The 14,714-nt window shown below is 49.5% G+C and overlaps 1 protein-coding gene across 6 annotated transcripts in view; it reads left to right on the forward strand.

Moving 5' to 3' along the window:
• The window catches only part of LOC142001278 (uncharacterized), a 199,421-nt gene that overhangs the window by 44,111 nt on the left and 140,596 nt on the right, over window positions 1–14,714 (forward strand). For 5 of the 6 annotated variants that reach the window (XR_012642438.1, XR_012642437.1, XR_012642436.1 and 2 more), the window contains exon 2: window positions 35–261. Coding sequence is in view for 2 of the 6 variants with exons in the window: in XM_074976342.1 (XP_074832443.1) it covers window positions 35–261 (227 nt within the window). In the remaining 4 variants the exon portion in view is untranslated. Of the gene's footprint in view, window positions 1–34; window positions 262–4,631; window positions 7,542–14,714 lie in introns of those variants that run through there. The other variant, XR_012642435.1, reaches the window with a different exon arrangement.

Below are 14,714 nucleotides of genomic sequence, written 5' to 3' on the forward strand. Positions count from 1 at the left end.
ATTACTGAGAAAATAATTAATATTGGGCTTTTAGTCAACAGGAACTGCCAGTCTGTACTTGGCTTGCAGCCCGCCTACCGGCTACCCCTGCGGAGGATTCTGGCCTTGGACTCTGTGAATCTACTGTACATGCCTCCTCTTGGGAGCCCAGCATTTGTTGCACCAGCTCACATTGTGGTCAATACCTGCTGTTCCAGAGGGAAAGGCGGAGGCTCCTTCCACCTGTCGCACTGCACCTTATGAACACCTGTCTGTTGCAAGGTGAGTCAACCACTGAGCCTATTTCAAAGGCAGACCTGTGTTCGGCACACAGTGCAGAATGGAGGTCACAACTGAGCTATATCCTGCTCTTCTGTGGGCCCTAGAATGTGTGCGGGGGCAGCCCTTCCGCTGAGTCCCAGAGGTTGTGGGGAGGAGGGGGACGGTTAGGCTCTGAAGCGTGGGAAGCGATCACTCTTTGTTTGCATAGCCAACAATGGGTGTCCTGGCCCTGCAGGCAGGGGCTGACAGCCACGGCACGCCCCAGGGCAAGGCGGGATGGGGGCCCGGGTTCATGCCCCAGAAGGGACTGGGTCCAAGGCAGAAGGGGCAGGGCCTAGGGCAGTCAGTACTCAGCACCACTTGAGTCACAGGACCAGCCTCCCCGCTTCCCTCACAGCCGTGTGGAGTCACATAGCAGCACTGCTGCAGCACTTCTGAGGTGCCCAGAGCTCCAGAGCCCTTTGCAATGCCAGGCCCTGAGGCACTGTTGCCTGCACCCCACCCCCTGTTGGTGGGCTGCCCACAGTGGAATCAAAAGGGTCACCCTGAGCCTCAGGGTTACATGGCCGAGTGGCCAGGATCTGTACGGCTGCCTTTAGCCTTATGGCTGCGCAGGGTAGTGGCTGAACTCAGTGTGGCTGCCCTTAGCCCCCAGGCTGCAGCATAGACCTGCCAACTGTCTACTAAGCAGTATGGCTGCTCTTATGAGCAGACCATTGAACGCCCTTCCCTGAGGCCAGGTCCCAGCCCTTCCTCTGAGCCCTGCCCTCCCCGTTCCTCTCCCCCACTTCCTCCATTGCTCCTTCTCCCCCACCCCCAGTCACGCTCTCATTTGCACTGCACTGGGGCAGGAGCTGGAGGGGAGTGTTGCTCCAGCTGGGGGCGCAGGCTCTGAGGCAGGGCAGTAGATGAGGGATTTGGGGTGCAGGAGGGGGTTTACAGGTTGGCACAGGGGGTTGGGCTGTGAGAAGTGGTGAGTGCTCCGGCAGGGTCCCTTTTTGGGCAGGAATTCTGGTAACAAACTGGATGCCCTTTCAATCCTAGGCCCAGGGCCCAGGATCTGAAGTCAGTATGGCTGCCCTTAAGCTCAGGGCTACATGGCCTAACGGCTGGAATTCATAGCAGCCACCCAAGGATTCAGGGCTATGAGGCCTCCTGACCATTGTCAACATGGGCCATCACCAGCTACAAGGGATCAGCTCCCAATCTACTGCATTAGGCAATGTAGCATGGGAAGGAACTGGGCAGCTCTCGGTGAGGAAAGAACAGGTTAAGAGCTATTTAGAAAAGCTAGACGCACACAAATCCATGGATCGCGATTTAATGCATCCACAGGTACTGAGGGAATTGGCAGATGTCACTGTGCAACCCACACACCTATGTGTGGTTAACTGTCCCATGTAGTGGTACCTAAAGCACTTCACAGAGCAAGAACAGCTGCCCTCTACAGCCGGAGCTGAGAGCCAGCTGGCCTTAGCTCAAGCTATAGAGGTGCCTGTACTAAACTCCAGAGGTCCCACGCTTGAGTCTGCCTGTGGACAGTTACAATTGCATAGCCTTTGGCTATTATCTTTGAAAATTTGTGGAGATGGGGAAAAGTCCTGAGTGACTGGAAAAAGGCAAATGTAGTGCCCATCTTTACAAAATGAAAGGCCAATCCACAGAGCTATAGATCAGTCAGCCTTGCCTCAGTCCATGGAAAAATCATGGAGGGGATCCTCAAGGAATCCATTTTGAAGCACTTAGAAGAGGGGAAAGTGATCAAGAGCAGTCAGCATGGATTCACCAAGGGCAAATCATGCCTGACTAATCTGGTTAGCACCTATGATGAAGTAACAGACTCTGTGGACATGGGGAGGTCAATGGATGTGACATACCTTGACTTCAGCAAAGCTTTTGATACAGTCTCCTGCAACATTCCTGCCCATAAGCTACAGAAGTTTGGATTGGATACATGGACTATAAGATGGATAGAAAGCTGCCTTGACGGATGGGCCCGATGGGTAGTGGTCAATGGGTCAATTGCTGGCTGGCAGTTGGTTTCAAGTGGAGTGCCCCAAGGATCAGTTCTAGGGTCAGTATTGTTCAAAATCTTTATTTATGACCTGGATGAAGGGATGGATCGCACCCTCAGTTAGGGCAACCATACCTCAACTGGGAGATACTGGGGGCGGGGAGCAGTTCCTCCTGGTTCCACCAAGCCCTGGGGAGCTGGGAAGGAGGCAGCAGCCGCCGGCTCTCCCTGAGCCCAAGGAAGCTGCAGCCCCCAGAACTTCCTGGGGGCCCCAGGACTTAGGAGGGACCAGGGCCCAAATACAGGCCCTTTTGGGGCCTTTTTGACATCCCAGTTAGGGGACCATCCCACCTAATACAGTCACCCTAACTTCAGCAAATTTGTGGATGACACTAATCTAGGGGGCCTATATTAGAGGGTAGGGATAGGGTTCAGAGTGGCCTACATAAATTGGAGGATTGGACCAAAAGTAATCTGAAAGTTCAACAAGGAGAAGTGTAGAGTCCTGCACTTGGGATGGAAGAATCCCAAGCATTGTTATAGGCTGGGGACTGACTGGCTAAGTAACACAGAGGCAGAAAAGGACATAGGGATTATGAAAACAAAAAGCAGTCAAGTAGCACTTTAAAGACTAGCAAAATAGTTTATTAGGTGAGCTTTCGTGGGACAGACCCACTTCTTCAGACCATAAAAGGCTAGATATAAGTCAACAGTGTGCCCTTGTAGCCAAGAAGGCTAATGGCATATTGGGGTGCATTAGGTGGAGCATTTCTAGAAAATCTAGGGAAGTTGTTGTCCCTCTTTACTGGTGAGGCCACATCTGGAGTATTGTGTTCGGGTCCGGCCCTCCAGTATAGAAAGGATGTGGACGCATTGGAGTGGGTCCAGCAGAGGGCGACGAAAATTATTAGGGTGCTGGAGCACATGACCTATGAGGAGAAGATGAGGGATTTGGGCTTATTTAGTTTGCAGAAGAGAAGAGTGAGGAGTGATTTGAAGCAGCCTTTGACTTCCTGAAGGGGAGCCCTAAAGAGGATGGAGAGAGACTGTTCTCAGTAGTGACAGATGGCAGAACAAGGAGTAACGGTCTCAAGTTATAGAGGGGGACATATAGGTTGGATATTACAAAAAACTATTTCACAAGGAGAGTGGTGAAGCCCCGAAATGCTTTACTGAGAGAGGTGGTGGAATCTCCATCCCTAGAGGTTTTTAAGTCGCAGCTTGATGAAGTCCTGTCTGGGATGATTTCGTTGGGGTTGATCCTGCGTAAGGCAGGGGGCTGGACCCGATGACCTCCTGAGGTCCCTTCCAGCCCTAGGATTCTATGACTCTATGATCACAGCCAGGATAGGACTCCAGCAGGTCACAGGTAGCAGTAGCTGTCTTCCACCACTGAGTCAGTGGGGGCTCCTGCTGAGAGATGCTGTCTTCCCACAAGACTATTCCCAGAGCCCCTGCAGGCCACTCCCTGCCTTGTCTGTTGGAGTCATAACTGGGGTGTCGCCAGGCTCTCCGGGCTCATCAGCACACATGGTTCCTGGCAGTTCCATTCCCTCCTGATTAGCTGCAAGCACCTGTGCCTGTCTGGGTCTTGGCACCTCTGTCTCCTGCAGTTTGGGGTTCCGGCTGCTACTGGGGCATCTTTCTTCCTCAGCTGTCAGCCCACTGAGCTGAACTGCTCCCTTTCATCCCTCAGCTTTGGGAGCTGTGGCGAGGTGGGGCAAGGGGAAAGGCCTCCATAGCTTAATCCTTCCTCTCCAAGGCAGGGCACACATACCCCATTGCAGGGTCATCAACTAACAGTGTTAGTCAGCTCATCAGGCACCATCTCCTCCCACCTGTCCTGTCTGGCCCCTCTGTGAATCTGCTCTGTCTTCCACTCTGCCATGTTGTGTGTGAAAGAAAGCTGGGGGAAAGTAGTCCTAGGCTTCCTCCAAAGACCCCAGCAAGAGAGTAGGAGACCTTCAGCTCTCCCCAACAGGCAGGCCACCCCAGCTGGCAGTGTGGCGCTTTGCCAGAAGCTATCCTGTTCCGTCTGTATCAGGTTAGGTGAAGCATTGAACTGCTGTGCCTTTAATGTGACTCACACATTGCCTGGTACAGAGGTGCTGGTCAGCGTTTAATTCCCAGGCCCAGCCTCACATTCGCTCCTTTGCAATCTCTGGGGCCAGTGGCAGGCTCTAGCAGCACCTTACCTTTGAGAACAGCCCCAGTATGTTGCACTGATTTTTCTCCCAAAGTCTCAGCCGGATGCTAGCTGGCCATGGGGATTTCCTGCACAGGCACTTCTTGTTTCCTCCATGACTTCTTCCGTAGAGACCTCAGTCTCCCTTCAGGCCATGCTCTGATTTCACAGGAACGGTGACCTTGGGACGGGAGTTGCCCTATGTCCTGGCTGGCAAAGATCACTGTGGAATACAGAGTGAAGTCTCTGAATGGACCCTGAATGCATGAGGCAGCAGATGCAAGGTAGCTCCAGGGGGACTTCCTTCAGCAGCCAGTTCACACGAGATGCTGCTCAACGGTTCCCCTCCATTCACCCCACATCCACACACACCAACCCCTCACTCGAGCTGTGGTTGCGTCCCTTGAGAGATGCTGATGGAAGGTGTATTCTGCCTAGCAACGCAACACAACAGCCAAAGGCCACTGCTCCTCCACTGCCACCCCTGTGTTTCCCATGGCAGCTAGCCCACGGGCCTTTTCTTCACAGCTACCCATGTGCTGAAGTTACCTCTCACTGGAAATGGGCCTGCACAGCATTCTGTGCCCCCCGGCTCTGCAGCTGCTGGGAGCAGCACCTGCACGGCTCTCGTTCCGTCGTCCGAGAACACCCATCAGATCACAGCGTTGCTCTGTCAGTGGTCACCCAGAGTCCCTCAGAAGTGCACCCAGAGGTTGCTCCATCTCCCACGCCACTGTCCTCGGGTTGGGGTGAGGCTTGAGAGCTTACCTACATAAGCTGTGTGGAGCGATGGCTAGATACAGGGAGCTGTCTCTGTAAAGCACGCCGGCCTGGTCTGAGGACAGCGTTGTCAAAGCATACTCTCTGTTGGACCTGGTGGGAACAGGTCACAAGTTCTTTTAGAGCTGCTCCCCGCCCCCTTCGCCAGCCGTGGCCCGGGGCTGAGCTCAGTTGAAAGGGGACTGACACAAATGTTCTTGCTAACTTTTTCCATTTATAAGCAGAATAAATTTTGTTCTTTGCACCAAGGCATGTGCAAATGTGCACCACCACAGAAACACATGCTGCCAGCTGGGGGCACTCTGCTAATCCTCTGGGCAGCACGTGACTCTGTCCTGTGTGGTCGCCCAGGCACACAGCTTCCAGGGAACATTGACTGACACCCATATTGCACCGTCTGTCTCACAGAGCTGTACACACGGTAAGAAGTGAAGCCTGACAATAGAGGGGAGTGAATAGCATAGTCATGGTCTAGACTGGGTTTGTGCCTTGACTGGGAAGGTCTCTGCCTGAGTACACTGGTCAGCATCATCCCTCTGGCCCCAGGGTCTATGACTCTCTGGATCCCATTTGACACTGTAGCTGTTCACTTACCCACAATCACCAGGAAGGATGTGCCTTCCATCCTGACCCCCATCTGCAGACAAAGCGGTTCAACCCCCAAAGTCACCTGTCAAAGAACTTCACACAGCACGCTCACCTCCCTGCCCCTGTGCACATTGTCACATACAGCACTCCCAGCTGTCTCATCGCAGCCTATGAGCTGTCCGTGTGCTGATTGCACTGGGAACCCTGGTGCCTGCTTCTGTGTCATGTGGGCATTGGTGGCCTGTATCTGGGTAGCAGGGGGAAGCAGCAGCAGCCCTCCTGTCAGCTTGCCTCTGCTGTGCCTTCTGGGGGAATGCTTGGGTGGCTTTTTTTTTTCATTCATTTCCATTGACAACCACGATTTTCCATAGCCTGCCTCCCTCCCCTCTCACTCACTCGCTTCTGCCCTTTGCAAGACAAAAATCTGCAGCTCCCCCATCTGCCAAGGCTGCCTGAAGCTGCAGGTTCCCCTGAGTTCGGTGCTTCTGCTGGAGCATGTACCACTCATGGTCTTACGTCAAAGATGGGCTCTGTGACCTGGGTGACTCATGCCAACTCCAGCAGCATGGCATGGGGCCTGGCTGGCATAGAAAGCACATGGCATGCAAGAGAACTGAATTGCTGCTGCCACACTGTCAGAGCAGAGCTGGCTAATGCAGAGTGGAGAAAAGAACAGTGTCACTTTCCTGTTCAAAAAAAGGTCGGTTTTCAATGGAGCATGAGAAAATGGCCTGGCTTTGGCACAAAAAGGGCTTGTATTCAGCACCTTGCAATGAAATCCCCAAGCCTTGGGCTCTGACCACTTTCCCTGCCAACATTCTGCAGCAGCCTCATGCTGGGATCACATGACATGCGCGCAGCAGTGCATTACTGCCCTCAGACATAGCCCAACATGTCTATTCTCCTGTCTTTGGTACTAATTATAGCAGTGAGTTAAACAAATGAACTGTTCCTGTCAAAGCCGGTCTGACGCAAAACGAGTGAAGAGCCTTACGTGAAGCAGTCAGTGGCCAGCTAGCTAGCTAAAAACAGCTGAGGCCAAGCACTGGGCAGTAGGAAACCTTTGTGCTTTTCTTGGTTTTGCTTTGGGCTTCCAATTTGATGTTCTGCAACTACTTAACCTCTCCTCACCTCATTCTCCCCCTTTTTAAACTGGGGATAATCTGATCTGTGTGAAAGATTAGATTTCCGGTAACTCTTTGACAATGTTCCTTGCCAAAGGTTCTTAAGTAAAGTAAGTGACCATGAGTAAGAGGGAAGATCCTCTCATGGACTGATAGCTGGCTAAAAGACAGGAAACAAAGGGTATGAATAAATGGCCAGTATTCAGAATGGAGAGAAGTAACTAGTGGTGTCCCAAAGGGGTCTGCACTCAGACCAATCCTATTCAACATATTTATAAATGACCTGGAGAGAGGGTAAACTGTGACATGGCAAAATTTGCAGATTACACAAAACTACTCAAGATAGTAAATTCATAACAGACTATGAAGAGCTTCAAGAAGATCTCACAAAACTAGGTGAGGCAAGAAAATGGCAAATAAAATTCAGTATTGATAAGTGCACACAGCAAAACACAATCCCAACTATACATATAAAATGGTGGAGTCTAAATTAGTTGTTACCACTCCAGAGAGAGGTCATGGCATCATTGTGGATAGTTCTCTGAAAACATCCACTCAAAATTCAGTGGCAAACAAAAAAGTGATCAGAATCTTGAGAATCATTAAAGGATACACATAAAACAGAAAATACATTTCCTCTATACACATGGATGGTACACCCTTAATTGGAATACTGTGTGCAGATGTGGTCATCTCATCTAAAAGAAGATATACTGGAATTGGAAAAGGCTCAGAAAAGGGCAAAAATGATTAGGGGTGTGGAATGGTTGAGATATGAGAAGAGATTAATGAGACAGAATTTTCAGCTTGGAAAAGAGGCGGCTTGGGGGGATATGCTACAAGTCTATAAAATCATGATTGGGGCAGAGAAAGTAAACAAGGAAATGTTATTCACCCCTTTGTATAGCACAAGAAGAAGAGGTCACCAAATTAAATTAATGGGTAGCAGATTTAAAGCAAACAAAAGGAAGTATTTCTTCACACAATGGGCAGTACACCTGTGGAACTCCTTGCCAGAGGATGCTGTGAAGCCCAGGACTTTAACTTAAAAAAGAGCTTGATAAATTCCTGGGGCATATGTCCATCAATGGCTATTAGCCAGGGTGGGCAAAGACGGTGTCTCTAGCCTCTGTGTGTCAGGTCTGGGAATGGGTGACAGGAGATGGACGCTTAATTCTGCCTGTTTTGTTCATTTGCTCTGGGGTGTCTGGCATTGGTTGCTGACAGAAGTCAGGATGCTGGACTAGATGGACACAGCATGACCATTCTTATGTTCTAAGCCTGCAGCATCCACTCTAGATTCCTGCCTAGGTGCTGGTCTACTCTACAGAGCAAGGTCAATTTAACAGCATGGCTCAGGGCAGTGAACAATGTTATGCCCTACATAATGTGATTAAGCAGACCTCTGCTAGGCTGGTGGCAGAATTATTCCATTGACCTAGCAACCACCTCCTGAACAGGTGGATTTACCAGCGCCATGGAATAACCCGTTCTGTAACTGTACTAAATGTCTACACGGCAGTGCTACAGTGGCACAACTGCTGATCCTAAGCCAACTAAACAAGAGTCTGACTCTAGAGAATCTGAGTTTAGCAATGCTTGCTGGGATTGGAGTTTAGTTCTTGCTGTCCTGGTATTGATGCAGTGCCCCTCTACGAGTGATAACAACGAGAAGTCCTGTGGGACCCTATAAACTAACAGAATGTTTGGAGCATAAGCTTTCGTGGAGAAAGACCCACTTCATCAGATTCATCTGACAAAGTGGTTCTTTGCCCATGAAAGTTTATGCTCCTGTCACAAATAAGTGCAGGGAATGGATTAATCTCCTGAGGTAACCTGAACCCCAGGTGAGCCAATGGGAGTGAAGTAGCTTTGTTTAAACTAAGAATAATTGCAGCTTTCTGGGCTTTCTGTTCTGCAGATCAGCAGAGAGGAAGACCCAGGGGAGATGTCTCCCAGGCATTCAGAAATACACTAACTGTCGCAAAATCAGCCATAGAGGTGTAAGTAAAAGGGAAATGTATAGTTAAAGCAGATCAGATTATGATCATTTTGAATTTGGTTGGACTGGCTTCTCTATTTGTCTCTTTTGTGTTGTTTGACTGATGTTTTTTCCCCTGTAACTTTTAAGCTGAATCCCAGGGAAATATTTTTCTCTGCATGCAACCCATGATTTATTTTCTCTTGTTTTGTGAATAAATCACTTTTTTTAAAGCAATTAGATACCTGTACCTGAGAAGGGTCTGTGTACATGCCCTCTGCAACACAGCTATCAAGTTACAGCTTGCTGTTTTCAAATCCTCTGTGGAGGGGAGAATGGGGTTGGAGTTTTACCCACAGGGGGCATCACCCAGAGTGCCTGCCTGAGTTACAGGGCTCTCCAAGGGCTGTGGTGGTGGCAGCTACCTTCCAGGGGATCTGTGACACTGGAGAAGTTTTAAAATCAAGCCTGCGTATAGGCAAGTTGTTTTTAAGTCTCTGCAGGACCCCACTTTCTGCATTCAGAATGTCAGAGCAGGGGGGAATTCCTAACAGCTCTAAAAATCTGTTCATCTCTAAGATGCCACAGGACTTCTCATTTGTATTTGTGGATACAGACTAATATGGCTACTGCTCTGACACTTGTCTACCAGTGTTGTGATCTATCACATGTTTATTGTAACTTGGAGGTTTTTTTGTGACCTGTCTTCCCTACAAAGGCTAGTACAGCTCATTCTACAGATCTTAGATCTGACTCTTGCTTACATTAATGCTCCTTTATACCACTCTGATATGTAAAGCATTCTTAAAATGGACCTAAATTAAGGTCTAAGAGAATCAGGCCCATCAAATTTGGATTGAGATCATGGATTAGTCTTCAGAGTCTTCTGAACCTTTGCTTCAGCTGTCTGAAGGGCTGAAGGCTTTAGCGTGAACCTGGGGTGAGTTTTGTCTTTGTACCAGGTTTTATGTTAGTCCCCTCCTGTCCATAGTTCTTGCCAGCTGACATGGCAGGAGTAAAGTGGGATAATCTATAGGCTGTTCCTGTAGTCTGAAATACAACCAAACCAGCTATGTGCTTGGGAGTGAAGCCAAGGAATGAGGCATTTCTGTGAGAGTCCCATCATGCAGCACTAGGCTAAGCCTAGCCTGTGACCCTGCCTATTTACATGCATAGCAGCTCCTGGGCACCATCCATGAGCAAGTGAAGGGCTGGGTTTTTTTGTTTTATTTCTTCCCTACTCTAGCTGTGTCTATGCTAGCTCCTTCCTTTCGGAAGGGACACAGAAATGAGTGAGGTTGGAAGATGCTAATGAGGCACTCCCATGAATAGGCAGTGCATCATTAGCATAATGGTGGCCACGGCAATTCAAAAGCACCACTTTTGAAGCGCGCACCGCCCATGTTTGGTGTTAGGAAGAAAGAGTTTTCAAAGACCGGGGGGTCCTTTTGAAAGACCCCCGTCTACATGGGTGGTGTGCACTTCAAAAGCAGCACCTCATTAGCATATTCCAACCTTGCTCATTACAATGCCCCTTCCAAAAGAAAGGGGCTAGTGTAGACACAGCTTCCAAGATCTTGGGTCCAGCCACCTTCTATGTGGAGAAGAACTCGGAGCGCTCCTGGTCTCCTGAACCATTTCACTGACTTCACTTTGGGAATAAAGGACTCATAAGCTGCGTCTACACGTGCACGCTACTTCGAAGTAGCGGCACCAACTTCGAAATAGCGCCCATCGCGTCTACACGCGTCGGGCGCTATTTCGAAGTTAACTTCGACTTTAGGCGGTGAGACATCGAAGTCGCTAACCTCATGAGGAGATAGGAATAGCGCCGTACTTCGACGTTCAACGTCGAAGTAGGGACCGTGTAGACGATCCGCGTCCCGCAACGTCGAAATTGCTGGGTCCTCCATGGCGGCCATCAGCTGGGGGGTTGAGAGATGCTCTCTCTCCAGCCCCTGCGGGGCTCTATGGTCACCGTGGGCAGCAGCCCTTAGCCCAGGGCTTCTGGCTGCTTCTGCTGCAGCTGGGGATCTATGCTGCAGGCACAGGGTCTGCAACCAGTTGTCAGCTCTGTGGATCTTGTGTTGTTTAGTGCAACTGTGTCTGGGAGGGGCCCTTTAAGGGAGCGGCTTGCTGTTGAGTCCGCCCTGTGACCCTGTCTGCAGCTGTGCCTGGCATCCCTATTTCGATGTGTGCTACTTTGACGTGTAGACATTCCCTCGCTGCGCCTATTTCGATGTTGGGCTGAGCAACGTCGAAGTTGAACATCGACGTTGCTGGCCCTGGAGGACGTGTAGACGTTATTCATCGAAATAGACTATTTCGATGTCGCCACATCGAAATAAGCTATTTCGATGTTGGCTGCACGTGTAGACGTAGCCATAGAGTCTCAGATTGTGTTCCCAGGCCCAGAATTAAACTCCCAAGGCCAATTTTTCACTCATTTGCTCCAAGGGTTATGTCTGACAGTAACAGCACTTTACACTTACGCTCAACACCATTCATCAGTGGATCTCAGCACATTACAAACATTAACTGATTAATCAATGTCTCTTAATCCCCCTTCAGGAAAGAGGAGTGAATTAGTATCTCCATTTTACGGGTCACTAAACTATAGCATGAAATGCACAAGGTCCCAGAGCAAACCAGGGGCAAAGTCAGGATCAGAAGCTAATATCTCTGACCACTGGTTCCCTGATCAAATTACTACTGATCCTGGGCTGACTGTACAGCCCTCATTCAGGTAACATATCCCATGTGAGTTAAGACATACTTTGATGCGGTGGGCAGGACACTTGGCTGGGACTTAGGGGATCTGGGTTTAAATCCTAGCTTTGTTCTTGATCTGCTGTGTGACTCAGCAAGACCCTTCTTCTCTCTTTTCTCTATTTCCCTTCCACCATCTGTCTTTCTCCTCTGGTGCAGGGCTTGCTGCCCAGCACCTAGCACAATGGGGTCTAAACTTCCTTTGGGGCCACCAGATGCTACAGGAACCCTCCTAATAATAAAATGCAATTTGGTCCAATAATCAACAATTTGTTTTCACAAACTGTTGGGTTGTCAGCTAAACACATGTGGCCAGCACATAATTTGGGTGGCATTCTGGGAAACATCTGCCAAAGGACCTGTTTGCCCCATTGCAATCAGAATTCAGGCTGAGAAGAAAATTAGATTCTTAAAAACATCTCAGATCTAGCAAGCTCAGGGATGTTTGTGTTTAAAAACCAGACACAGCCTTTTACCTGACTATTTACTGCCTCATGTAAAGCTCCACAGCTGGCCCAGCTACTGAAGTGGTCGCTAGCACAAGACGTTGCTCATTCCTTATGCCAGCAAAGGCAAAGTGCAGCAGGGATAGCAGTATCAGAGCATACAGCCTGTTGAATCTTATGTGCCCTGACTCTCTGTGCTGGTAAATTCAACATTACATTAACATCCAGGACCTGAGGAGTGTGATTCTCGCTAGACTTCTCAGTGTTACAGCCACCCTTAAAACCAGACGCAACCTGAGCTTGCACTTAATTAACACAATTTGCTGCTTGGGCCAAGAGAGGGACCGGGACTAATCCTTAATAGAGCGAGTTGGTGTGCAGGAAGTGCCATGCAGACACTGTAATCTACCTCTTTCCAAAGCCTTTTCATGTTATTTTCAAGGGAGGAAACCAGCAGCAACCAAATCTGCTGCTTGTAGCAAAAACGTTCAAAGAATGAGCAACGCAGCCTGGCTGAGGGTCCTCCCCACCAAGGCAAAGAGCAGTGGTGATAACTTTGCTGGTTGATTATGCTCAGGGATAGAATATTCTTAGCCTGGTGAGACAGTCCAGCTGCCTTGCAGCGCTAAGCAAAGAGAGAGCAATGGCTGTATGTGTGCTGGAGACAGGGACCTACTGTGACAGAGAATTGAGCCAAAAGAAAACTGATGAGTTTCAACAACAACACGTGCAGAGTTCTGTACTTGGGACAGAAAAATTCCAAGCATTGTTGCAGGCTGGGGACCGACAGACTAAGCAGCAGTGCGGCAGGAAAGGACCTGGGGGTTCCGGTAGATGAGAGGCTGGATATGAGACAACAATGTGTCCTTGTAGCAAAGAAGGCTAATGGCATATTGGGGTGCATTAGGAGAAGCATTTATAGAATATCTAGAGAAGTTGTTATCCCCCTTTACTGGTGAGGTCTCATCTGGATTATTGCGTCCAGTTCTGGGCCCCCCCGTATAAAAAGGATCTGAACGCATTGGAGAAGGTCCAGTAGAGGGCAACCAAGATAAATAGGGGGCTGGGACACATGGGGAGAGGCTGAGGGATTTGGTCTTACTTAGTTTACAGAATAGAAGAATAAGGAGTCATTAGATAGCTGCCTTCAATATCCCGAAGGGGGGGTTCCAAAAAGGATTAAGAGAGGCTGTTCTCAGTAGCGATGGATGGCAGAACAAGGAGCAATAGTCTCAACGTACAGTGGGGGAAGTCTAGGTTGAGTACTAGGGAAAGCAGTTTTACTAGGAACGTGGTGAAGCACTGGAATGCGTTACCTAGAGAGGTGGTGGATTCTCCAACTCCTGTTATTTTTTAAGTCCTGGCTTGACAAAGTTTTGGCTGGGATGATGTGTTTAGGGTTGGTCCTGCTTTGGGCAGGGGTCTGGACTAGATGGCCTCCTGAGGTCTGTTCCAGCCCTAGGAATCTATGATTCTATGATGGTACTAACTTTGATCATACGCAATTCTCAATCCATTGGCTTATATGAAGTCACTCCTGATTTGCACCTGTATACATGAAATCAGACCCAAACCCTGAGGGCGTGGGCACCTGGCACAGAACAAAGGTAACATCAACAGGTTTAGAGCAGAGCATCACAGAAAAGTACAGCTGCTCCTCCAATGGGCTGTGGCATGAAATACAGCAGAGAGGAAGCTGAAGCTTAATCACTTGCTAGAGCCACTGCAGAGTTTTTCCTTAAGCCTCACCTTTATATCAGTGCCTGTGCTCAGGAGAGACAAGAACTCCAGGCTGTGCTCTCAGCTACCAGGTGGATGTGACTCCCCACCTATTGGACAAGGCAAGCCAGTATGTTTTGCAGACTCACTGTTCAGCTGTAATTTGCCTGAGTACGATGGAGCCAGAGCTAATGCAAAGGCTGTTGGCAGGAAATTGAGGAGAGAGTGTCATGAATGAATGCCTGTAAAGGGTTAAACCCAGACAGAGTGGGTTCTTTGTTGGCAAGAAGCCAGGTGTGCCAATGGGAAGAGGGAGGGATGGTTTGAACTGAAGTAGTTACCAGCTGAAGAGTCTTCCTTTTGGCACAGAAACACAAAGATGTTTAAACATGAGCAGGCTTAAGGAGTTCAGCAAACACAGGTTCAGTGTTGAGAGCCCTCACAAATTTTGAATTTCACCAGTGTCATTTTTGCCCCTGTCCATGGCCCAGAGATGGAAGCCGAAGGCAGCCCCACTCCCCAAGCTGTCCCACCTGCATGCAGAGCAGGTAACACTTGAAGAGCTACACGCAGGGGTCCCCTGCGCTCTCCCCTTTGAGGAATTTCTCAGCAAAGCAGCAGTTGAAGCACTGGTCATACTCGCACTTCAGCTCCGTGCACACCTCGCCCACGCTATTCATGATAGAGCTGCAGGCCCAGGATACGAGCATGCCTCGTGCCGCCCCCGCCGCTCACGTGCCAGGGCTGAGTTCCCAGCAGCCATATTTCCTTGGCATGCCAGCACACGCAGCATGATGATAAACATCTGCCAAGCTGAGTCCCTGGTCCGGATTGTTTATATTGGGGG

The sequence above is a fragment of the Carettochelys insculpta genome, chromosome 24 (genome assembly GCF_033958435.1).
Source record: "Carettochelys insculpta isolate YL-2023 chromosome 24, ASM3395843v1, whole genome shotgun sequence".
NCBI lineage: Eukaryota > Metazoa > Chordata > Testudines > Carettochelyidae > Carettochelys > Carettochelys insculpta.